This window comes from Canis lupus, chromosome 33 (assembly GCF_011100685.1).
Source record: "Canis lupus familiaris isolate Mischka breed German Shepherd chromosome 33, alternate assembly UU_Cfam_GSD_1.0, whole genome shotgun sequence".
NCBI classification, from domain to species: domain Eukaryota; kingdom Metazoa; phylum Chordata; class Mammalia; order Carnivora; family Canidae; genus Canis; species Canis lupus.
Genome location: NC_049254.1, coordinates 4,412,637 through 4,440,544, shown reverse-complemented (window position 1 = coordinate 4,440,544; position 27,908 = coordinate 4,412,637). Strand labels below are relative to the sequence as shown.

The window sequence follows — 27,908 nt, the reverse complement described above, 5'->3', positions numbered from 1 at the left end:
TGTGTTTATCCTCCTTTCTTAATGAGAGTGTTCTATTTATTTCAAACATTGCAAATTTTCTGTTAGGGTAGAGGGCTCTACATTTCTCTACTGGTGACTGTGGGTCACTAGTCGATAAGACAATATATTTGAACCTGGTGGAGAAAATTCCGTATCACGAGATACATGAGGATGAGCATACATGTTTTGTGGGTGAAATGACAGACTATTACAGAGATGACTAAGTATCTACAAAAACTGGGGCTTCCTCCTCCATAACACAGAATCATTGCTGGGACATCACTACTGAGCCAGGGACAGCATTTAACAGCCATATAACTAGCCATATAACTAGTTCTCACTGCTGGTATGTGATTAGAAATGATGTGTCTCTTCATATCTGAGTTGGTTAAAAAGCACATGTACCTTCTCCAATCTCCTTTTACAATTTCTGAACTGGGCACAAAGAACTACAAAACTCTTAAGAGATAGTTGGTTCACTGAATGCAAGAAGCCTGGATCCCCGAATCATTATATTGGGTGGAACTCCTGTCAACCAGGAGTAAATTTATTAGTGCTCTTAGATTTGCTCTATATAAAGCCTCAGGGAGCAGAATTAGTGCAACTACAAAATTTCCAAGTAAAAAAAATAAAAAGACACGAAACAAAACAAGTTAGACTACAAGTAATAATTCCAAAGTACACAATTGATGCTAATACTTAAAAAAAAAAAAAAAAAAATAGAGCCAATGCACTAAGATCAGGATATAAATTTAGACCGAATTGGTTTCAAAATTATTTTAGTGTGATTAAGATTCATAAAGAATAAAATAACATTTATAAAAGAGAAAAATTATGAAACACACCAGGTATAAATTAAAACAAAAACAAAAACAATCCAGGGCAGCCCAGGTGGCTCAGCGGTTTAGCGCCACCTTCAGCCCAGGGCCTGATCCTGGAGACCCGGGATGGAGTCCCACGTTGGGCTCCCTGCATGGAGTCTGCTTCTCCCTCTGCCTGTGTCTCTGCCTCTCTCTTTCTCTCTCTCTCTCTCTCCCTGTGTCTTTCAAGAATAAATAAATAAAATCTTTAAACAAATCAAGAAATGAAAAAAATGAATAGAAAAAACTAATGAAGATAAAAATAACAGATGAGGTAAATTTAACTAGGTGTAGTCAAAGTGAAAATTTATAACCTAGAAATTAGTGCTAAGGTGAAATATTTTTAAAAATCAGAGACAAAGAGGATACTATGGAAAGTCTCTAATAAATATCTAATAGGTAATCTAGAAGAAGTAAAGAAAAATATAATACACACACTTTCTTAATTTAAAAAAAATGAAAAGCAGGAAAAAATAAATGCACACCAGTTACATCATAATGTAACTGAAGACCAACATATGGAACCTATAATCTCTCAAGTAATGAGAATTCCTCAGAAGAACATTAGCAACTATAGTTTCCACAGATTGTCATGGACAGGGAAATAGTATTTTCAGAACGTTGAGGAAAAATAATAGCACCTAGTATTCTGTACCCAAGTAAACAATCTTTGAAAAAGGAGGTTAAAATAAAGATATATTTAGATAGCCACTAAATAGAACTTAAATACTTACAGTACCTTGCCAAAAGATCTATCAAAAAATAAACTTTAGCAAATAGAATACTGAACCCAGGTAACAGGAAATAGTAACAAAAAATAGCAAGCATACAAACTTAATATATCTTGATGTATCTAAGTGTTGACTTTATAAACCTCTTAATTTTGTTTCTTTAAAAGGTAGAACTGGGGCACCTAGGTGGCCCAGTGATTGAGCATCTGCCTTCAGCTCAGGGCATGATCCCGGGGTCCTGGAATCGAGTCCCACATTGGACTGCCCATGGCAAGCCTGCTTCTCCCTCTGCCTATGTCTCTGCCTCTCTCTGTGTCTCTCATGAATAAATAAATAAGATCCTTTTTCTGGAAAAAAAAAATAAAAAGGTAGAACTAAATTTCAAGACTGGTAGCAATTTCAGTGAGTGGCATGGCATGCCATATTTGAAAAGTGAAGAGAGATGCTAAACAATTTTATCATATTTTTGAAATATTTGTGTTAAGAAAGGATTTTTTAAAAATTATGGACAGCCTCTATAGAAATATGAGTTTAGCATTGAAGTCAGCATACAGTAAAATAAGGTACTAGAATCGAAGTTAAAATTTGGTTAAAATAATATACTAAAAATGATCATTTCAACCCAGCTTATTTTTAACCTATTTTTAAAACTGTGACAAAGGACAAAATATAATTATTTAACTTTACTCTGTCTTTCTTGGAAATAATACCTTCTATTTTTAGACTCCTTGGAGCCTCTTGATTTCATATTCTCCTCAAGCTACATGAAAGTCGGGAATTGCTTCATGAAAAAAACGGCTTTATTTGGAATTGAAGGTTATATTGTAAGAGTTTATATTTAGTTTTGAGAACCTTTAGAAAGGGAAAATACTATTTGGGCCATTAAGTATGCCCTTTTATTCTGATCCCAATCTCACCTTTTAGCTTTCCATCATATCCTCAAACTCCCTTATTTAATGCTGGCAAATCTTGGTGTCTCAAAATTTCTTTATGCTCTCTGCTTCCACAGTCCTCTCTGATAACATGATTGGACAGGAGATCATAAACACAGAGCATAAATGTTTCTGAACTGCGGCAGAGGATAGAACCATGCAGCCTTAATAACAACGCCCTTCAGGAGCTCAGATCAATAGCTGTGTCCCGAAAGGCCCTGTGTGTCCCATTCACTTCTGTGAACAGTAATGCAATCGTCCGAGAACTGCCACCATCCATGCCTCTTGAATTTTAAAGCAACACTAGAGAAAAATAAATAAAAGCATCTACCTAGAAAAGGTTTTATTTTTTTAAAGATTTTATTTATTTATTCATGAGAGACAGAGAGAGAGAGAGGCAGAGACACAGACAGAGGGAGAAGCAGCCTCCATGCAGGGAGCCCCACGTGGGACTCAATCCCAGGACCCCGGGATCACCCCTGAGCCAAAGGCAGATGCTCAACCACTGAGCCACCTGGGCATCCCAGAGGAAGGGTTTTAAAAATTCCTCCGTGTTTCAGAACTTTTATTTCCATAGTCAATTGTTATTTTGTAAAATTATGTCATGTGATCCTTATAGACTTAAGGGATATATCCCTGCAGTATGTATGTATATGTGTGTATATATTCCCAGCAGGTTTAAAAACCCAAACTCTATCATCTCTAAGTATAAGTGCCACTGTCTTAATGAGATTTATTCTAAATTAATATCCAAGAGGAATTTATTAGAAATTCATGTCACTTCAAAACTCACAAATGAACTAAAATTGCATTCAATTTTTCATGTTGTTTCCAATTACTTCTTCCATAGTGTGAAAATATTCTTAGATATATTCAGTGAAAGACTATTTGATGTAAATCAATGCTTTATGAATTAACATTATTTTTTAATTCAAACCCTTTGTGGAATACATTAAGACAATTAAAAAAATAAAACCTGTAACATCAATATGCCTAAGTATGATAGTTTTAATCATAAACCAATAAGATAAAATTAAAATAGTTATGAAAAATAAGTTGAGATTTGAGCCAAGAATAAAATATTCTTTACGGTATATAACAGAATAACCTAAACTATTGTTTGGTTTTAAATTTTAGCATATCTGCTTAATGTAATATTTATGTCTAAACCTGATTGATAGCAAGAACAAGAGAACTTCCCCCTTATATGCTTCTAGAATTTGTATCTAGATATGCCTTAACAATCTTATAGAGAAATGAATCACATGTTCAAACATCCAGTAGTACAACTTTTAGGATAAAATATAATGATAAATTATTTAAATGCAAACAAATACACAACAAATAAGTACAAATAAATATTCATAACATTGATAGTATGGGTAAATATAGTTTAATTCTATTTCACTAGAATTTATTGTATATTGTGTTTATTGTGTTGTTATATAGCAAATCAAGAGTTCTCAAATCCATTCAAGTAAATTATCAAAATCCTTAAAACCTCATCATAATATTTTCTATCATCATATCTTACATCAAAGTTCAGAACAGTCCATATATTTTTCCATCATTCCCAGTTAGTTGGAATTTCAGAACAGATATGTAGATACTGTTGTAAATTGTGTTCATATCAGATTCCAAAGAATAAGCAAGAACAAAATGAATGATGAATTCATTTGATGAAGAACATAGTGCTCCTTGGAACTAGTGGATAGGCAGTGAGATAAGGAAATGAATGAGAAACAGGAAGAATGAAAAAATGGAGAAACAGAGGAGGGGATAGAAATAGGGAAGGAAAACACAAAGACCAGACTGAGAAATATTGAGGCTTTAGTTCTTGGTCTGGTATCAATTACTGAATGGCCTCAGGGAATAAAATTCTGTTCTCAGTAATTCAGCATCCTGATTTATAAAATGAGGGAGAAAGATATTTTTAAAACTATTTTATATATTTACTTGAGAGAGAAAGAGAAAGCAAGTGAGAGAGCACAAGCAGGGGGAGGGAGAGGGAGAAGCAGGCTCCCCGCTGAGCAGGGAGCACATGGGGGCTCAATCCCAGAACCCCTGCGATCATGACCTGAGCTGAAGACAGATGCTCATCAACTGAGCCACCGAGGTGCCGCAGGTAAGATAATTCTTATGGCTTTTCAGATCTAAAGCAACTAGATCTGATCTACTGCAATCTTTTCTGAAGAAAACTTTACTATTTCACAGAAAGGAGAAGAAACAAAGCACTACAGAGCACTCGGTAGGTATATCAATAGTGTCTGCCTGTAAGTACAAGTAGAGCTTGGTTCTCTCAATGCCTTATGATGACTCATATCAATAAATTTTTTACCCTGAATTACATATATGTTTTTAAAATACTCCTCCTTTATCTGACAGCCCTGGTGAAACAGACATATATATAATTTTATAAATAAGGAGGCTGAAAACGAAAGAAAGAAAGAAAGAAAGAAAGAAAGAAAGAAAGAAAGAAAGAAAGAAAGAAAGAAAGAAAGAAAGAAAGAAAGAAAGAAGAAAGAAAGAAAGAAAGAAAGAAAGAAAGAAAGAAAGAAAGAAAGAAAGAAAGAAAGAAAGGAGAAGAAAAGAAAAGAAAAAGAAAAAGAAAAAGAAAAAGAAAAAGAAAAAGAAAAAGAAAGAAAGAAGAAAGAAAGAGAAAGAGGAGGGGGAAGATGGAGGGAAGGAAGGAAGAAAGAAATGGGACAACTCAGAGCACCCACCCAATAACCACAGAGATCCAATCCAAGGTAGTAGATGTGGGATGCAAAGCACACTCCCTGCCTTACTATAAGAGACCCTGACAACATCCAGCTGGATTTCAGACTCACAATGGACCAGGCACTGCTGTGTTCCCAGCCCTTAGGAAGGGGAGAATCTTTTGCAATTACCCTGTCTATATCCCATGTGTATGGTGTGTGTGAGGAACTATAACTTACCTGTTTAGTTCTTAGTTTTCCAGGTCAAGAGGAACTTGAGCTATGAGGTTTCATTTACATCCTGAGCTAATTTTAAATGGTACTCTTCTGGACGTCAACACCGTGCATAACGGAATAAATGTTTGGGAAGATGTGGGGTTTTGTGCCTGAAAGAGGGACTTGAATCATGAAAATCCAGAGTGGACTGTGACATACTGTCACACTGGCAGCTCCCCCTAAACATATTTCCAGGAATTCACCCCCTTGTATAGTACCCCCTCATATACTCACTCTACCTGGCCATGTGGAAAACTCCCTCCTAAGGCAGCCACTGCACTATAAAAAAATCTTAGACCTAACACCAATAAAAAATAAATTTATTATTTAAAAAAATAATAAAAAAAATAAAGGGTTAAAAAAATGAAATAGGGAAAAAAAAATCTTAGACCAGATTCTTAAATGATGAGACACCACATAGAAATAAACTCTGGAAGATGAGAGGTCATTCTGACATTCCAGCCTCACGGCTGAATTCAGCTGCATTAGTGACCTTTGCGTACCCTAAAGCAAAAGAACTGCCCAGTTGAGCCCTGAGAAATCATAAATTGGTGTGGTTTTAAGCTAGTAAGTTTGGGTTATTTTATCTCAATAACAACAGATAAATAAAACATAAGATTCATTTATATTTATCTCTACAACCTACGAAGGTGATTAACAGATTAATAGGTACTCAAAAATGTTAAGAGCTCAACTAAATGAAATGTTCTAACAAAACAGACCAAAAGAAATGATAGAAAGACACTGTTTTTTCTTCTTCAATTATATATATATAATATATACATATTATATATACACACACACATATACACACACATATCTCACATTATATATGTGACCATATGCTATCTGACATATGATTTTATTCATATAAGTTCCAATCAATTGGCCATTTAGGTTACATGTAATTCAGAGATTTGGTTATGAAATAAGTTGTTGATGGATGGTGATAGAATCTGATAAAAAATATTATCAAAGGAAATAAAGGAATAATACAAAATGTCAAAAGCAGACACTTAAGTAAGTACTCTGAAATGGAGACCGGTGGTAGTATAAAATACCTGTCTAAAAATGAGGTGTCTTAACATTCACTCTGGCTTCCCCTGTGTTTGTAAACAGTAATTTATTGTATTCAATTGGATCTAAGCAGATTCACGTGTTTTTATTAGTTCTCCATATACTTTATCATGAGTTGACTAGTACCACTACATTATTTATGGATAAGGAAACTATGCTTTCAAAGCTAATAAGCCATAGATTTAGAATTCAAGCTTGATTCTTCCAATTTCTGCTATCCACTACAAGGAGATGATGAACATTTGTATTACCTCCACTCTCTATTTCTAGAATCAAATAAATTAAAATAAAGATAACAAGCCATAAAATAGATGAGTCTACCAGTAGCTCTACATAAGCTGATAATGATTACCGTTTGTCCAAAATCATCCTTACCTAACAAATACAAGAATTTTAAGGCATATAAATAAGAATGCAATTCACAGAGTAAACATACTAATTAAGAAAAAATATAGCCATCAATAACTGTCACTACTTCTTATTCCATGATTAATACCATAAAAATACAAATAGTTAATAAAAGCTAATCATACAAGTCCTGAGAATTATTCTTTGCATATTTTAAAAATCTTTATTATTTTTACCAATGAATGCCCAGCTTCTATGTAAATTAAATTAAACCATGTTAAAATTAAACCATGTTAAAACTACACGGTTAAGTATGTGTAATGTTTTATCCTTAACTTTTATTATCCTCTTAATTCCACTGATTATTCACATATATTAATTTTTCTTCAGTTTATTTTCCAATGTGTAGATACATCCTATAAAACCCCCTCAAAGAATAATTTCTGACTATTCCATCCTAAATCCTTGTCAAGGGTGAATAAAAATTTAGAATTCAATCTATTGATAAGCTTCAGGGAAACATCTTTTAAAAATCAGGGGAGAAAAGCTGGTTCATGCTTTATAAAAACTATACCACATATAAGATATTAATATTTTTAAACAAACACAATCATCATTGGAAACTCTAGTGAAATCTTCAACATTCAAGAGCACAAGTGTTTATAAATAGATAAGACCTTAAAAAATTCACATATATTTTCCATGACCCTTATATGTATACAAGTATGTTTTTCCTTGTTTATTCTCATCTTTTTTAAAGAACATGAATATATCACTAACAAAGAAGTAAATAAATTCAACATGGTGCTACAGAAAACAAACTTATAAATCAACTACCATTAAGTATGAAATATCTGTATTGTTACTATTTATCAAGCCATAATTTTATTTCTATATTTGTGTTTTGATTACAAGTCCCAATCCAAACACAATTGATGTATATTATCTCTATGTAAAATTTTTAAATGTATAAATTTATTAGATTAATAAGCTTTCACAAAATGCATCATATAAAGAAAAAATCTTCCATCTTAAAAATTATATTGTTATCATATCATTGTGAAAGAGATGGTTCTAAACTTAGTTAGCATTGTGTTGTATTAATATTTCCTAAAAAATCTTACACAAATACTACTATTACAACAACTAAAAGGTAATTTGTTACGTGGTGAGAAATTGTATTAAATAGTAGCAAAAGATAGGGGTGCCTGGGTGGCACAGTCTGTGAAGAGATCTACCCTTAGTTTTCTGATCTACTCTTACTTAGTTTCCCATCAGGTCAGGTCGTTAGCTCAGGCTCCTAACTGTTTCCCCTCTCACTTTGCCCTTCCCTGCCAGGGCGTGCACACATGCATGTGTGGGTGTGTGTGGGTGTGGGCACACGTGTGCACTCTCTCCCTCAAATAAAGAAGTCTTAAAAATAGTAGCAAAAGATAAATTAAGCTCTGACATAGTCAGTATTCAATCACCAAACATATAACACCTGCATAAATTATCCTGTATGTTTTTGAAACATATATGTGAATTCCTCACTTATTTAAATATAACTTTATCTTACCTAGGAACTATTCAATTACTACAATTCAACATGAAGGAGAATTATTTTCAAACTATCTTTAAATGCCACATTCTAAGTTATCAAACATGAAAGTTGAGCAAACGTCCATTTTGAATCCCTTTTGTTTTTTGTTGCTGTTATTAATTTTGCTTTACTTTATAAAAACTAGGTGAATACAGCCATTCATATGGCTTAACTACTTTATTAAGTCAATATGGAAGAATCGCTTGTCATGGTATAGAATTTATTTTACATGTTTATACACACTTCCTAGGAGAAAAAAATAATAAGAAACTATCTTATAGTTAATAATTTCTTCCACAATCAATTCTGCCAGTAATTTCATCTGAAAATGTATTACTTGAAAATGAATGTAAAACAAATTTGCCTCTTTAAAACATCATTTAAATGCATGATAAGTTATTTGAGTGCATCTTTCTTACCGTGACAAGAACCATCGATTTCTTCATATCCTGTACTGCAGATACACCTTCCAAGAGGAACCAGCCAATCTCCATCAGCTCCACAATAGAGTTTAGGAGTATCACGCTCTTCTGCACTCTTCACACAAGAGCCCCTTACTTCAACCAAAGAAGAAGAATCAACCCTTGGGATGGTGTCAGGAAACATAGCCAAGTTACGAACAGTGAAGGGGCACTTTTTGTAGAAAACACGAACTGAGACCAGAGCAATGCATGCCCCAATGTCTTGGAAAGCCAGATAAAATCCTTTCCTTTCTATAGGCCCCACCTCACGAATTTCTGTGTTAAGTTTCAGGATACGATCACCCAAATCCATCTGGGTAAAGCTTTCATCAGCAGCAATTGTGTCAATCTTTGTATATTGGCTTGGCTTGAATTTGATTCCATGGGACTCATCTGATTCCACATAATACAGATTAAATGTTTCTTTGCAAGTTCCCAAAACCCAGGGAATGCTGTTACAATCCCTCAATGTAAACTTCATTTCCACATAAATTTTCTGTGCTGCATCACGGGAGATCCAGTTTGTTCGAAGCCAGTTGTTTTGGTTTGGTTCCATTACATTGCAGACCTGGTACGTGTGAATGGGCCTATTGTGTTCATCCATTTCAGTGATAGCATCCCACTGCAAGAAGAAAAAAAAAATTAAATGATTGTAAAACAACAGTGGTTTAAAGAGATATGATTACTTCCAAAATTTTCTATTTTAGCAAAGAAATATAAATAGAAAGGATACAAATGAAGCAATGCAAAGCACCAATGCAGCAGGATTTTAACTTTTTAACCATGGACCTCTGGCTAAAAGTATAGGTTCTGGACATACCAACTATCCTGGTATGAAGCTTGCTTTCCTACATATTAGATCAAGAGCTACTTAATTTCACCTCTTGTTTCCTAAACTGTAAAATGGTGCTAATAATAGTACATGTTTCCTATGGTTGTTACAAGGCATAAGTTACTTAATAGATGCAAAGCAATGTGAATAGTTCTTGGTACACTGTAAGAATATAAAATAACATCCATTATATGATCAAAATAAACAGACTGATGACAAATACACTGTGGTTACCAACCTGCCTTCATATCCAATTTGCCACAAATTGAGATATATTTAGCAGTATTCAATTAAATATTTACATGTCTGACAGAAAACAGACATAAATAAGGCCACAGACTTATTCAAGAAATATTTATGAGGCACTATTCTAGACTCTGGGAATACAGCAGTGACTGGCTGAACCCTGCTTTTGTGAAGCTTAGAGTGAGGAGAGACAATAAAAATTGTAAATGAGTAAACTGAAAAATATGGTAGAAAATACAATGGGAAAAATTAAGGCAGGGAGATGGAAAAGAGGGTTGCGATTTTAAATAGGGTGCCCAGAAAAAGCCTTACTAAGGTGGTGACATTTAAGCAATGTCGTGGCAGTGAGAGAGTGAATGAACCTTGCCAAGAAGAAACAGTTCAAATACCCTTAGTCAGGAGTATAGAGATATATCTTAGGAACAGTATGAATGGGCACGGGAAGCACATAGGTAACAGGACAGAAAAAAAAAAGGACAAAAATAAGCATTTTAAAGCGCTCTAGGGACACCTGGGTGGCTCAGTGGTTGAGCGTCTGCCTTTGACTCAGGTCGTGATCCCAGGTCCTAGAATCGAGTCCCATGTCGGGTTCCCCGCAGCGAGCCTACTTCTCCCTCTGCCTGGGTGTCTCTCTCTGTGTCTCTCATGAATAAATAAATAAAATCTTAAAAAAAATAAAGCACTCTATAAGCATTTTAAGCTTTTAGCTTTTATCCTGAGCTTCATCATTTGATTATCTTCACTTCTACATGTTGACATTGAGCATTCCATTTATTTGCATTGAAAAATTCTGCTTATCCTTTTTTTTTTAAATTTTAATAAAAATCTTTAAGTATCGAAAGAAATTGGCATTGTCAGTATTTACACATCTAATACGGGTAATTCCAAATTATAATTTCAAAGTGTAATTGTATATTATTTGCATAGTAATAGTGATAATTTTCAACAGATTTGAAAAAACATTCTGGTCAATTTATAGCCTTTTTGGGAAAACATGTTAGTCATCATAGTTTCTCATTTTTACCAAAGTAAAATGGAAATAATAAACTGTTTTCTATAGTGATTAAGTATTTTATTTCCTAATACCATACTTCAGTGATTTATAATAAGATTATTTAACACATCCCGTTTGCAGTTTCTTACTTTAATTGGCTGTAGAGAGTCACTTAATCAAGACTGGTTGAATTTCAATTAGCGGTTTCTTTTTTTTTTTTTTTTTAAAGATTTTATTTATTTATGATAGTCACACAGAGAGAGAGAGAGAGGCAGAGACCCAGGCAGAGGGAGGAAGCAGGCTCCATGCAGGGAGCCCGATGTGGGATTCGATCCCGGGTCTCCAGGATCGCGCCCTGGGCCAAAGGCAGGCGCCAAACCGCTGCGCCACCCAGGGATCCCATCAATTAGCGGTTTCAAATAGAATGGCTACTTTCTTCAGTTTACAGGACAGTTATGACATCAACCACTTCCAATATCTACTGTATATTTCTATAAATTTATGTTGTCAAGCAACCTTAAAAACAATCTGCATCTAAAAATTTTGTTTATAAGTTGCTAACTTGAAATTCAGAGCATATTTTCCAGGAGAAATACTAAGTTCCCTTGGAATTGTGGGTATAATCTTGCAAAACACCGCTGATAAACACAGTAGTTATCCAATAATCTCATGAAGATGCATGCAATTACCCATCTCAATGTTTTCCATCTTAGTGATCACGGGTCTTATCTGACTCTTACACTGAATTTAAGGCATACCAGCACTATCATAGCTCATTATAAATATAAGATTTTATTTATTTATTCATGAGAAACACAGAGAGAGAGGCAGAAACACAGGCAGAGGGAGAAGCAGGCTCCTCACAGGGAGCCCAACATGGGACTTGATGCCGGGTCCCCAGGATCACGACCTGGACCGAAGACGGCGCTAAACAGCTGAGCCACCCGGTTGCCCATAGCTCATTTTAAAGGCAAATTAACCATTTAGAATATAAGCAGTGAAACAAGATGCAAATAATAAAGTCTATGAACTACCAAAATCAGTATCCAAAATTCTAAGGATTTAACCGATTAGAGAGCCTCTGAGGTACTCAGCTAAGGATTATTCTGTTTTTAGAAAATTTTCCTTTTTTTTTTTTTTACGATTTTAGAGAATTTTCTAATCAGAACTGATCTTATTTCTCAGGAAATGTATATAATTATGATCTAACTGCATCCTCTACTCTCCCATATTGAAGTACAGAGCTATATTCTCAATAAATTCTGTTTGAATAATTACATTTTAACATTGTCACACTATACCTCTTCATACTAATAAAAAGTAGTAACCATGCTCATTACAATCAATTCTCCCAAAATGAGATTTAATTAAAATGTCAAAAATGGCCTCTTGTGATAAAAAAAAATCTGAAATCATTTCATATGTTTATTTAAAAATATGTTGGGTTTGGCAGAAAAGTATTTATAAAGAAGGAAGGGTCAGGAATGGGAAAAATATAACATACATTCACTGAACAAGGGTCATTTGAACCAAGGGATGAGGAAATGACAAAATATACACAGAGAATGAGAAATGTGGTTCTTCTCCAAGATATTGCATAAAGATTCTAACAAAATGGTGCATCATTTTCTGGGTTAAATTTGTGATATTCAATGGTCTATGTAGTGTTTCTTCTCTCTTTAATTTTTAAAAGAGAAATCAGAATTAGATTTGGATACCCAAATAGTTAAAACAGATCAACATTTAGATTTATTTTGTCATATCCAAAAACACTGAAAGTCACTGAAATTAGATTTTTAAATTTGGATCTGGCTACTTAAAACAAGAATATAAAATCAAAATTGGTATAAGATCTAAAAGACCACGTCTGTAGTCTAAAGGCTGTAGGAGTGACTCCAACTAGCTCATTCCCAACTCTTTACTCTGCCCCTTCCTTGTCTCTCCCACAGAAAACCCAATAAAGGCTCTAGCTCAGGCTTTCCCTTCCCTGACTTCTGTGACTTGACCAAAACTTGTCACCTCCTCTGTGGCCCTGACTGGCACAGGGTTACTTCTTTATTGAGTCCTGTGAATAGAGTAAACTTTGTTTTTCCAAGTCTAGTTCTTGTTTCCTCCAGGGGCCACGTGGACCTTCCCATAACATATCCAACATTAACCTTCTTAGAACAAATAGCTTATGGGGTCATGAGACGGTCTTTCTGACAACCCCTCAGAAGACAACCGATTCTTGCCTAACCAAAAGCTTTCCCTGAGCCAGACACTTTATGTGGCCAAGTTTTTCTCTATGCATCCCATATTAATTCATATATCTACTCCTTGGTCTAAAAAAAAAGATTCATAAAATGACCGTATAACAAACTCTCTCTGTTCTATTCATCCAGGCAGTAAGAGCAGATACGGGTGTAAGATACTCTGTATGTATTACAATAATTAAACAAAGATGGCATTAGATTGAGGCAGCTTTAATGCCTTTGCAAGACTACTTAAGCAAACTGAAACCTAAACTATGGTAAATTCCTATAAATGCTCCAACTTTAAAAAAAAAAACAAAACCTATGTACAATCAATCACAAGAAGCCCAACCAGGCTTTCCCAAATAAGACACCCACTTAAGCTACAATCAAATAATTTCCTTGCTTTGCTTGCACATCTGCTCTTTAAAAGCCGTTTCCCTAGCTCCTGTTTGTGGAGAGTGACCCCTAACCCCTATGGGTTTAACTCTGATTCAAATTGATGCTTATTCAAATGCACTCTTAGAAATTTTAGTATGCCTCAGTTTACCTTTTAATACACATACAACTAGTTTTGCTCTACTGGGCTCTTTTCTACATTATTTGTGAGTTGTTTTATAATATTAGTATTTTAAGTCATATATATAATATGAAAAAAATTAAGCAAGGCGTTAGGATATTTTGAGGTCAGTTCCTATTATATAAAAGCAAGTGGCTGGGCAGCCTGGGTGGCTCAGCGGTTTAGCGCCACCTTCAGCCCAGGGTGTGATCCTGGAGACCTGAGATCGAGCCCCACATCGGGCTCACTGCATGGAGCCTGCTTCTCTGACTGCCTGTGTCTCTGCCTCTCTCTCTCTCTGTGTCTCTCATGAATAAACAAATAAAATCTTAAAAAATAAATAAATAAAAGCAAGTAGCTGATAGAACTGACCAACTTAATTTCTATTTTTTTTAAGATTTTATTTATTTATATGAGAGAAGGAGCCTATGAACTCCTGGATGCATGCAAGTGGTGGGGAGGTGCAGAGGGAGAAGCAGGTTCCTGACTGAGCAGGGAGCCCCATGTGCGGCATAATATCAGGACCCAGGGATCATCACCTGAGCCAAGGGACTGACAGGGAGCCCACATGGGGTCAATCCCGGGACCTAGGGATCATGACCTGAGCCGAAGGCAGACACTTAACTGACTGACCCACCCAGGTATTAGGCTTGACCAACTTAATTTCAATTGCAGAACTAAAGATAGTTTTGATTATTTCATTGTACAATTTCTCCAGTTACAAGTATTGTGTACATCTAAATATTTTACACTACAGAATGCTATGCGTGTGTTTGTTTTAAAGGAACTTTTACACCTTGGAAACACGTGGTACAGAATTAAAGTTACCAAAAGTTTGTGTATATGACTGAATGCTTTATGGCACCTAAGAATATTTCTCCACTGATGGATGTCTTAGGCAGCTAGTTTAAAGTGAATGCTTCTTAGAAGTGACAGGAAATCTAAAGAGCTATGAGCAGTACTTAATCCATTTATGCCTTAGGTTCTCTAAAAACTCGTCTCCACCCACACAACGAGAATTTTTGTTACCATAGCAAGCTAAATAAACTAGGCCAAAAAGCTGGATTCCTTTTGGGCATAGAAAATTAGAACAGGGAAATTAATTCTTAATGCAACCAGCAGTCATTGTGAATCAGATTTCTTTCTTTTTTCGGAGAACAAAATAAGGCAATCAAATAGCCTTTCTAGGCAAGAATATTCAGACAATTTGCTGGTAAATTGACCCAAACTTCTAAACTGCAGATGTAAATCTTTCGAATTTATACTTTCTTCTCTCTGAAAATCTTTGGAATTCATCAGGAATATAAACATTTATTGCAAAAATAAATGTTAAAAATTTTAAATAAAAAGTCTTTCTCAGCATAGAAAGGGCTGTTGGTAAGTGAATTGTAATTTCAAATAGCAGTAATAAATTCTGATTACTTACTCAAAAACCACAGTTCAAGAAAACTTATAGGAAAAAAACAGAATTACCTCATACTAACATGCTCATCTTTAATCTCCAGACTGAAAAAGGAGCGGGGGGGGGGGGGGGGGGGGGGGTCATATCCTAGATAACTTAGGACGCTAGACAGCTTCAGGGCTGGTCTGCTTTATGGAAAAAAGAAAAAATCAGTAAAAACCAAAGTTAAATATGCTGACAGTAGGGACTAGGGAAGTAAGCACTCTAATAACATTGAAGAATGAGATAGCTATAAAAAAAATTGGGGGTTTCACCTTTAGCCTGTGTTTCCTAAATGAGTAAGTACTGATTTATATGCATGTGAAACTGTTTTTCTCCCTTCCCTTCTCTCTCTGCCTTGAAAAAAAAATCACATACTATAATACCACTAGATATTCTAATATTAAAAATTACTAAGTCTTAAATTTATTTTTGTCTCCATTTATAATAGATCACAGCTATAAACTAAATGGGAAATAAACATGGTGAAAAATATTTTTTCTTGTTTTATTTCTTTAAAATGTGGTTTTAATAAATATATAAAGAGAAGATATACAAAAAATAGAAAATAACAAAAGATCATTTCAGGAGGAGGGGCAAGATGGCGGAAGAGGAGGGTCCCCAAATCACCTGTCCCCACCAAATTACCTAGATAACCTTCAACTTATCCTGAAAATCTACGAATTCAGCCTGAGATTTAAAGAGAGACCAGCTGGAACGCTACAGGGAGAAGAGGTCGCGCTTCTATCAAGGTAGGAAGACGGGGACAAAGAAATAAAGACACAAAAGGCCTCCAAGGAGGAGGGGCCCCGGGAGGAGCCGGGCTGAGGCCGGGGCGAGGGTCCCCAGGACAGGAGAGCCCCATCCCGGAGACGCAGGAGCTGCACCGACCTTCCCGGGGGAAAGGGGCTCAGGGAGGTGGAGCAGGACAAGGGGGCGGGCCGCAGGCAAGCGGGGCTCCGGGGACACTAACAGGCACCTGCGCCCGGGTGAGGGGATGTGCGCCGAGCTCCCTAAAGGGTGAGTGCGCACGGGGTACCCGGAGCAGCTCGGGGGGGCTCGGGGGCGGCTGGGAGGGAGGGGGAGGAGGGGGGGCGGGGGGGGGGAGGATCGGGGGCGATGGGGGCGCTAAGAGGAGGGGGCTGAGGGGAGTGGGCGGGGAGAGCTCGGGGGGGATGGGGGCGGCTCCGCGAGGGGGCGGGGGGGGAGCAGCTCGGGGGGGCTCGGGGGAGGCGGAGGGGGGGCTGTCGGGGGGGCGGGGGGGGGAAGTTGAGGGGAGCTGGGGGGGGCTCCGCGGAGGGGGCTGGGGGGCACAGAGCAGCTGGGGGGGGCTCGGGGGCGGCTCCGCGGAGGAGGCTGCGGGGGCGGCTCCGCGGAGGGGCTGCGGGGCGGGAGCAGCTGGGGGGGGCTCGGGGGCGGCTCCGCGGAGGTGGCTGTGGGGCGGGAGCAGCTCGAGGGGGCTCGGGCGGAGGAAGAGGCTCCGCGGAGGGGGCTGCGGGGCGGGAGCAGCTGGGGGAGGGGAGGCTCAGGCGGAGGAAGAGGCTCTGCGGAGGGGCTGCGGGGCGGGAGCGCGAATCCAACAGCGCAGGTCCCCGAGCACAGGGCACCAGGACAAAGCCCAGGATCCGGCCTCCCCCCGGACAGGCAGAGGCCGGGAGGGCCCAGGACAGCAAGGACGCTCCTGCCCCGAGCTGAGATCAGCGGCACCGCACTGGAGCCTCCAGGCCCTGCAGACAGAGCTCCGGAGCTACTCTGGGAGCTGAATGCAGGGCTCCAGAGCTGGCCCCACCACTGGGGTTGTTCCTCCTGGGGCCTCACGGGGTAAACAACCCCCACTGAGCCCTGCACCAGGCAGGGGCAGAGCAGCTCCCCCAACTGCTAACAGCTGAGAATCAGCACAACAGGCCCCTCCCCCAGAAGACTAGCTAGACAGACATGTTCCAGGGGAAGTCAAGGGACTTAAAGTACACAGAATCAGAAGATACTCCCCGTGGTTTTTTCTTTTTTTCTTTTTGATTTCTGATTGCTTGCCCCACCCTTTTTTTTCCCCTCTCTTTTTCTTTCTCTTTTTCTTCTCTTTTTTCCTTTTTTTCTTTTTTTTCTCTTTTCTTTCTTTCTCTTTTTCTCCTTTTCCCAATACAACTTGTTTTTGGCCACTCGGCACTGATCAAAATGACTAGAAGGAAAACCTCACCTCAAAAGAAAGAATCAGAAACAGTCCTCTCTCCCACAGAGTTACAAAATCTGGATTACAATTCAATGTCAGAAAGCCAATTCAGAAGCACTATTACACGCTACTGGTGGCTCTAGAAAACAGCATAAAAGGCTCAAGAGACTTCATGACTACAGAATTTAGATCCAATCAGGCTGAAATTAAAAATCAGTTGAATGAGATGCAATCCAAATTAGAAGTCCTAACAACAAGGGTTAACGAGGTGGAAGAACAAGTGAGTGACATAGAAGACAAGTTGATGGCAAAGAGGGAAACTGAGGAAAAAAGAGACAGACAATTAAAAGACCATGAAGACAGATTAAGGGAAATAAACGACGGCCTGAGGAAGAAAAACTTATGTTTAATTGGGGTTCCCGAGGGCGCCGAAAGGGACAGAGGGCCAGAATATGTATTTGAGCAAATCATAGCTGAAAACTTTCCTAATCTGGGAAGGGACACAGGCATTCAGATCCAGGAAATAGAGAGATCCCCCCACTAAAATCAATAAAATGATTTTATGAGAAAGGAGAGATCACTGCCAACACCAAGGAAATACAAACGATTTTAAAAACATATTATGAACAGCTATACGCCAATCAACTAGGCAATCTAGAAGAAATGGATGCATTCCTGGAAAGCCACAAACTACCAAAACTGGAACAGGAAGAAATAGAAAACCTGAACAGGCCAATAACCAGGGAGGAAATTGAAGCAGTCATCAAAAACCTCCCAAGACACAAAAGTCCAGGGCCAGATGGCTTCCCAGGGGGAATTCTATCAAACGTTTAAAGAAGAAACCATACCTATCCTACTAAAGCTGTTTGGAAAGATAGAAAGAGATGGAGTACTTCCAAATTCGTTCCATGAGGCCAGCATCACCTTAATTCCAAAACCAGACAAAGACCCCACCAAAAAGGAGAATTACAGACCAATATCCCTGATGAACATGGATAAAAATTCTCAACAAGATACTAACCAATAGGATACAACAATACATTAAGAAGATTATTCACCTTGACCAAGTGGGATTTATCCCCGGGATGCAAAGCTGGTTCAACACTCGTAAAACAATCAATGTGATTCATCATATCAGCAAGAGAACAAACAAGAACCATATGCTCCTCTCAAGAGATGCAGAGAAAGCATTTGACAAAATAGAGCATCCATTCCTGATCAAAACTCTTCAGAGTGTAGGGATAGTGGGAACATTCCTCAACATCTTAAAAGCCATCTATGAAAAGCCCACAGCAAATATCATTCTCAATGGGGAAGCACTGGGAGCCTTTCCCCTAAGATCAGGAACAAGACAGGGATGTCCACTCTCACCACTGCTATTCAACATAGTACTGGAAGTCCTAGCCTCAGCAATCAGACAACAAAAAGACATTAAAGGCATTCAAATTGGCAAAGAAGAAGTCAAACTCTCCCTCTTCGCCGATGACATGATACTCTACATAGAAAACCCAAAAGCCTCCACCCCAAGATTGCTAGAACTCATACAGCAATTCGGTAGTGTGGCAGGATACAAAATCAACGCCCAGAAATCAATGGCATTTCTATACACTAACAATGAGACTGAAGAGAAATTAAGGAGTCAATCCCATTTACAATTGCACCCAAAAGTATAAGATATCTAAGAATAAACCTAACCAAAGAGGTAAAGGATCTATACCCTAAAAACTATAGAACACTTCTGAAAGAAATTGAGGAAGACACAAAGAGATGGAAAAATATTCCATGCTCATGGATTGGCAGAATTAATATTGTGAAAATGTCAATGTTACCCAGGGCAATTTACACATTTAATGCAATCCCTATCAAAATACCATGGACTTCCTTCAGAGAGTTAAAACAAATTATTTTTAGATTTGTGTGGAATCAGAAAAGACCCCGAATAGCCGGGGGAATTTTAAAAAAGAAAACCATAACTGGGGGCATCACAATGCCAGATTTCAGGTTGTACTACAAAGCTGTGGTCATCAAGACAGTGTGGTACTGGCACAAAAACAGACACATAGATCAATGGAACAGAATAGAGAACCCAGAAGTGGACCCTGAACTTTATGGTCAACTAATATTCGATAAAGGAGGAAAGACTATCTATTGGAAGAAAGACAGTCTCTTCAATAAATGGTGCTGGGAAAATTGGACATCCACATGCAGAAGAATGAAACTAGACCACTCTCTTTCACCATACACAAAGATAAACTCAAAATGGATGAAAGATCTAAATGTGAGACAAGATTCCATCAAAATCCTAGAGGAGAACACAGGCAACACCCTTTTTGAACTCGGCCACAGTAACTTCTTGCAAGATACATCCAGGAAGGCAAAAGAAACAAAAGCAAAAATGAACTATTGGGACTTCATCAAGATAGGAAGCTTTTGCACAGCAAGGGATACAGTCAACAAAACTAAAAGACAACCTACAGAATGGAGAAGATATTTGCAAATGACGTATCAGATAAAGGGCTAGTTTCCAAGATCTATAAAGAACTTATTAAACTCAACACCAAAGAAACAAACAATCCAATCATGAAATGGGCAAAAGACATGAAGAAAAATCTCACAGAGGAAGACATAGACATGGCCAACATGCACATGAGAAAATGCTCTGCATCACTTTCCATCAGGGAAATACAAATCAAAACCACAATGAGATACCACTTCACACCAGTGAGAATGGGGAAAATTAACAAGGCAGGAAACCACAAATGTTGGAGAGGATGCGGAGAAAAGGGAACCCTCTTACACTCTTGGTGGGAATGTGAACTGGTGCAGCCACTCTGGAAAACTGTGTGGAGGTTCCTCAACAAGTCAAAAATAGACCTGCCCTACTACCCAGCAGTTGCACTGTTGGGGATTTACCCCAAAGATACAGATGCAATGAAACGCCGGGACACCTGCACCCCTATGTTTATAGCAGCAATGTCCACAATAGCCAAACTGTGGAAGGAGCCTCGGTGTCCATCGAAAGATGAATGGATAAAGAAAATGTGGTTTATGTATACAATGGAATATTCCTCAGCCATTAGAAACGACAAATACCCACCATTTGCTTCAACGTGGATGGAACTGGAGGGTATTATGCTGAGTGAAGTAAGTCAATCAGAGAAGGACAAACATTATATGTTCTCATTCATTTGGGGAATATAAATAATAGTGAAAGGGAATAGAAGGGAAGGGAGAAGAAATGTGTGGGAAATATCAGAAAGGGAGACAGAACATAAAGACTCCTAACTCTGGGAAACGAACTAGAGGTGGTGGAAGGGGAGGAGGGCAGGGGGTGGGGGTGAATGGGTGACGGGCACTGAGGGGGGCACTTGACGGGATGAGCTTGGGTGTTATTTTGTATGTTGGTAAATTGAACACCAATAAAAAATAAATTTATTAAAAAAAAGATCATTTCAAAGATATAGAGTCAAAAAAGCAAAGGCCTTAAAGTTAGCTATCATTAATTAATTGATTAATTAATAAAGCAATGAGATAGCTTATTATTCAGACTTCTTCCAAAGGTAAAAGAAAAATAATCTAAAGATAGATTAAAGTAAAAAAAAAAGAAACAAGAATAAAATAATGATAAACCTATAATTCTTTCATGTATGCCTTGTTACCAAGTGTTTTGTAGTATGTGGCTGTAACTAATTATCTCTCAGGATTGAACTAAATTTAAATGAGAAAGGGATACAAGGGAAGAGAACCTTCAGCATCATTCTAAGAATGATAAAAATAGAAGAACTGAGAATGAAGAAAAGCTTTCATTTGGTAAAATGGCACATATTTGATTTGTTCCAAGCATTCTACTTCTTACCTTAGGTAATCCAAATAAACTAAAGTTTCTGAATGCACATAGGCATCTCATTATGTAACGTTGTAGTGGCTTAATTTTTAAATCATAAGCATCTAAAATTCTCAATCAAAGAAAAGCTTGTTAAAGGGGCCTTCTTATTCTAATGTGATATTTTCCTCAAAACCACTTAAATATTCACTTTGAGTCAATATACTGACATAAACTTAGAAAATTAGTGCCCTGAATACTGCTGCTAGGCATGTAGTTAATAACATAAATCTGTTTTTGCAGCAGAAAAGTGAAGGCTCTGCATTTAAATGATAACTACTTTCAGAGAATAAAACAAGAAACAAAATGTATCATGTGCAGATACATTTCTATTTCACTTTGGGCAAACATAAAACTTTTTTATTAGCACTACAAAGATATTTAATAAAAAAAAGTACGAACTCAATGGCATGTCTAGAAGACAACTGCTGAGACTAAGTAAGTTTTATAAATAAATTTATTACTTTTGGTGCATTTGTCCTATTAACAGGATCAAAATATTATAGGAAAAAGGATAATTTCCATTAAGAAGAAATGATTCTTCCCATAAAAAATTTTCATATGAAGATTAAAAATTCTTACAGTCTATCTTCTGAATGTCTGAAAGCCTTAACTGGTATAAAAAGTTGAGCTTTTTTCCTTTGAACAATGAAGATGCTATTAGTAGGATTTCTACAATAAAGATATGGTAAATATTCATCTTAATTACTCTGTCTTATGTTCAATAATACATGAATACCTTGCTTGTTTCTAGAGAACTTTGTAAATATAGAAAATCCTGGTTTATGGATGAGGATACTGACTTAAAGGTGGGAGTTGATTTCTTGAGTTTACAAAGAAAACAGAAGTGTCAATACCACAAGTATCTGAAAAGACCTATCGGTCCCTGTAGTCTTTGAACTAAAATAAATTTAAGTAGCTTGTAATATCCATCAGGGGAGGCACTTTGTTTTATTCATCACTCTATCCTTAGTACCAGGGGGATACAACACCAGGATCACAGTAGGTTCTATGTATTTGTTGAATACACACATGAATATTAGAAGGCTTTAATTCTAAACCAATTCTGAATGCTTCCACTAATGGGAGATTACTTCTTAAATCAGGATTCTAAGTATCACACATTGTTCAGAAATATATACACTTTGAGCAATCTCCTAAACTAGTCATCTTATTTTAGAGCTTTCATAATGACTTAGCTGAACATAAAAATATCAGATGACTTAACTGAAGCCTGCAAACATCAGATGACACAGCCAGAATTATGCTAGTGAACGAGATTTTAAGTTAGGATGAAGAAATGGTATCAGGGATATATGTCTACAAAAGAAGAGAGAATGAACTCAGCAGGTGAAATAATACTGAGGCTGCTTGGAAGGTATTCTTCAATAGAGAAAGACTGTTATATAAAAAGGATTACTTACTGAAACAGTCAGATCATCTATCATTGCTCTAATTACTAATAAAGTCTTAGAGCCCTGATTCTGATTAACTTCCTACTTTAAGTAAAAGGTATAGTATTTAAGTATGTTAAATTATAAATTGGTAGTTTTTACAAACATAAAGTATGAAATAAATGAATATTCAAATTGTACATGTTAATGCAACTTGGTAGAAGAAACTTCCAAGAGAGTGGTATTCTATACACATTAAAGAAGAAAATGACTAGTGAAAGAGAAAGTATTTAAGCATATCAAACGCTGCTGAAAGGTCCAGGACAATAAAGAGAGCCCAATATCTACTGGATTTGTTAACAGAGAAGTTATTGCAGCTATGACAAGAAAAGGTTTGGTGTAATGCCAATGTGGGCAGAAGCACAATCTTCATGAAGAAATCTGGAGAAAAGTGCTTTCTTATTATAGACATGTAATGTGCAAAATATATTTGTAGAGATTATTCCAAAGTAAGAAGATGATTCTGTACATATCTTCTTAGTTTATGTTCTAGTCCATATGTTGTTTAACACTTCATAAAAATACCGATTTTGACTTGTTTTGTCAAAATACATTAGATCTCCACAATTCAATTAAAAATCTGACTCTACCCAGGACTACATTTCCATGGGAATGGTTCCTGGTAGGTCAAAACTTGACATCAAACTCATACATACAAAACTATGTTTAATAATCATCAGCCATTCCAATGGCCTTAAACATATTTCTTTCCACTAATTAATTGACTTAAAGATATAAATTACATCTGCCATATATGAATGTCTGACTTGAATAAATTATAATAGATTACATCATTAATTTTGCATATTTATATTCAATGATTCTTAAACATAGCATATAAGTACATATACAGTGGGAAAAGTATGAAAGCACAGGCACTATTCTTTTCTAATAACTCTGTGGGACTGGTTTTAAGTTATTAAAAAATTATTTTAGAATAACAAATTAGTGGTAACTAGAAGGAAAGTTTTACACTGCTGCGTCAAGTTGAGAATTTTCCCCTTATTTTAATTTCCCAAATTATTAATGATGTACAGTTTAGATGTATTATATTCTTTCTGTAAAACTATTTAAAAGAACTTCATGCTTTTATATAGGATCTGACACAATCATTACTGTGCAATAAGCCAGACAGTGTAATAAACTTACCCTGTTATTTCAAACAAACCTTAGAAAAAGTTCCATTAATCTTTTCTTAGGAAAAATTTTAAAAAGTCAATTATTATTTGAAACTAACTAAATAACCATGTTTAATAACCATTCACCTTGCAAACTTAAGGAAAAAACTATCCCTGAATATTACATATTATATTCTACAGAACAATAAACTAAAATTGCTGTTAGCATAGTAATAAAACTTATGATGCATCACATAGAATTTTAAGGTCATGTAGGGAACATAAATCTTTCAGCTCTGAAATATATTATATGGACCTAATGAAGGCAGGTACTTCTGTACTTAGGTGCTTTGTAAAAGACAAAAATAATTGGATGTTAATTATCATGTATATTTCTGATTAATCCAATATTTTTAAGAAAGAGAAAAACATTAGAGTATTATCAGTAAATATTTCTGAAATATTATATATAGTTACACTCTTAAAACACATTTAAATATACACATCTCTGTTTGCTCATTTTATATTTTCTTTGTGAAAATATATAATTCATAAACTCAAGCAAAACACTGCATATTTCCTAAGTAGATAAAAATCAAAAGTACATAGAACTAAACTAGGTGCTACAATTACTTAAGTATATATGATTTCCACAATTAAAAGCTTACATTCAAAGTTACTATAATGTCAAAAAACAAACAAATAAAAACAAAGTTGATATAATCTCTAACATTTATTTTCAAATCCTTTAGGATCTAACATATACTAAAGATAGTTAATATTTAGGGTAATAATCTAAAGTAAATGCAACAGTTTATAAGTCAATAGAAAATAATCAAGGAACATATTTGTCTGAGAAAATAGAAATATACTAAAGTACAAGAAAAAAAATCCAGGAAAAGGAGTCATAAGGGAGTGAAAAGAAAAAAATCATAAACCAACATATAAATAGAAGGTATATGATAGCTCCCGATAGAAGACAAAATATACATGTCAATTATCAAACAGTAATTGTTAAATAGCCACTTTTAAAAAATAAAGACTCCTGGATTTTATAATAAACAAAATCTAACTGCAATCTACAGTCACACTTTCAAATTTCCTTCTTTGAAAATTTGAATTAATTAATTAAATTAATTTCTTTGACTGTTTAGAGTGTTCAGCCCTACTCTGTTACCTCTGTTTCCAAACTTATATGCAAAAATCTGTAAAAGTGCTTGGCAAAACAAAGAATCCTCCAATAACTAAAACACAAAGACACGCACAGGAAAGAATAACTGTCACACAACTGCATGTTGCTAATAAGAGTAACAACTAATATAAAATAACTCCAAAAAGTTAGGGTCTTCCTAAAAAAAAAGTAAGGACTTCCTAAAAAATATATATATATATATTGGCATGATGGGTACCAATCATGAAAAACTTGGTAATGTATTTAAGAATCCTAAGAAGGTAAGGACTAGCAATTCCACTTCTAGGATTTTATCATAAGGCTTAAAAAATAACTGTGAAATAGTAAAATGAAAGAATGCCACTTAATCATTAAGACTCATTTTGAAAAGAACACTAAATGACTTAGAAAAATATCCATGATATATTAAGTGGAAAAGTTGAATAATAAAACAAGTTAACTAGGCTGGAAGATGGGGGTGGAGCAGGTTAGTAGACTCACCCTGATCCATGAATACAAGTAGATAAATATCAAATCATCCTAAATAACCCAGAAATAGACTTCATGACTGGCAGAACGAACTCCACAACTAAAGGCAGAAAAGAAGCCACATCCAAGAAAGAAGGAAGTGTGGAAGCAATTTGGGAGAGAAAGCCGCTGTGGTGGGGAGGAAGCTGTGGTTGCAGCGAAGGGTAAGAAACACACATCAGGTGAACATGCAGGGAAAATGAATCCCCGTAACAACTGGCTTGCAAAATGAGAAGGACCAAATTTCCTAAGTTCTGGGGACTCGCAGGGCTTACAGCCTGGAGTTTTCTGTTTTCTTTTGTTTTGAAAGGTTTTATTTATTTATTCACAAGTAACTCAGAGAGAGAGGCAGAGACCCAGGCAGAGGGAGAAGCAGGCTCCATGCAGGGAGCCTGATGTAGGACTTGAACCTAGAACTCTGGGGTCACACCCTGGGCGGAAGGCAGGCGCTCAACCACTGAGCCACCCAGGCATCCCACAGCCTGGAGTTTTAAAGGTCAGTGAGTTGACTGGGATCCAGCCTGGAGCACGTTGTACTGCTCTTGAAGAAAAGGCAGACAAATACTCCACGGACAAAGGGCACAGAAATGGTGATCTGAAGTGCACCTGGGGCCCAGAGTGAGTACGTTATTCACTCTTTTCAGATAGCATCCCAGAGATACAGGTCCACTGAGAGACGTCTCAAGGAACAGAGAGACTGGCCCATGCCATTAGCCTCCCCTACTCTCTACATAAGCATATAGTCACCAGCCCAGCAATGACACTTCCCACCTAACTTGCTTACACTAAGCAACACTCCCCCACAATCTGAAGAACTGCCCCTCCCAGTCATGCCTGCCTCAGTCCCAGCATGGCAGGTTCCCTCCAGCAGAAGACCTGACCAAACCCCTGCTCACACTGTCTCCCCACCTGGGAGTATTGCAGTTTCCATCCCAGTGGCAATGCTGATAGGTCTTATTTCACAAACAGATCAGAGTACACCTGGTTAAAACATGTCACATTCAGATGCACCTGAGTGGCTCATTCGGTTAAGTCTCTGACTCTTGGTTTTGGCTCAGGGCACGGTATCATGGTCATGAGATCTAACCCCACATTGGGCTCACACTCAGCATGGTGTCTGCTTGGGATTCTCTCCCCCTCTTCCTCTTCTTGTCTCCTGCTCTCTCTCTCATTCTCCCTCTAAAATGAATAAATAAATAAATAAATCTTAAAAAACAAACAAAAAACATGTCACATTCAGGCCAGGGAACAGACATTCTATACAACAGGCAAAGACAGCCTCTATAGATGACTGGCCTGAAGGATAAAGCATCTAGGACAAACAGCAGTGGACAAGCGACACACATTGGAGACACTCGGAAGTGCCAGGCTCTGAAGAACAGGGACTCTACACAGCAGAGCACTACAGAACCTCTTCTTCATAAGGCCATTACCCTCAAGAACAGGAGATGTAGCTGACTTTCCTAACACACACAAAAGGCAGAGTGACTTTGAAAAAATGAGAAGACAGGAAAATTTATTCCAAATGAATGAATGGAATAAGGCCAGAGATCTAAGTGAAAGAGATGTAAGTTACATCCCTGATGGGAGTATTTAAAGCAACAATCATAATGAACTCACAGAACTTGAGAAAATAGTAGAAGGTATCAGTGAGACCCTTAACACAGAGATCAGGAACAATATAATATAGCAATAAAGGGCTCAACAATGAAATGAGAAACACACCGGATGTGATGAACAGCAGTCTGGAAGAAGTAGAGGAATGGATTAATGACCCAGAGGACAGAGTAATGGAAGGGAATCAAACTAGAGAGAAAAAAAGAAATATGCAAAATGAGAATAGGCTTAGACAACTCAGTGACTCCATCAAGTATTCATATTATAGGGGTCTCAGAAGAAGAACAGTAAGAGAAAAGGGGGTAGAAAATTTATTTGAAGATGGGGCATCCTGGGTGGCTCAGTGGTTTAGTGCTGCCTTCAGCCCAGAGTGTGATCCTGGAGACCTGGGATCGAGTGCCAGGTCGGGCTCCCTCCGTGGAGCCTGCTTCTCCTTCTGCCTTTGTCTCTGCCTCTCTGTCTCTCTCTGTCCTTAAAAAAAAGAAAATTTATTTGAAGAAATAATGGCTGAAACTTCCCTAATCTGGGAAAGGAAACAGATATCCAAAGCAGGAGGCACAGAGAATTCTCATCAAAATCAACAAAAGCAGATCTACACTAAGATATATTTTAATTAAATTGGCAAAACATAGAAAAAAATTTTAAAGTAGCAAGACAAAAGAAGACAATAATTTACATAAGAAAACTTATGAGACTAGCAG

The 27,908-nt window shown here is 37.0% G+C and overlaps 1 protein-coding gene across 20 annotated transcripts in view; it reads right to left on the bottom strand.

Annotated features, from left to right (window-relative positions):
- Positions 1–27,908, bottom strand: part of EPHA6 (EPH receptor A6) — an 872,069-nt gene that overhangs the window by 667,021 nt on the left and 177,140 nt on the right. For all 20 annotated transcript variants that reach the window (XR_005383133.1, XM_038582514.1, XM_038582517.1 and 17 more), the window contains one exon: positions 8,925–9,588. Coding sequence is in view for 19 of the 20 variants with exons in the window: in XM_038582514.1 (XP_038438442.1) it covers positions 8,925–9,588 (664 nt within the window). In the remaining variant the exon portion in view is untranslated. The remainder of the gene's footprint in view (positions 1–8,924; positions 9,589–27,908) is intronic.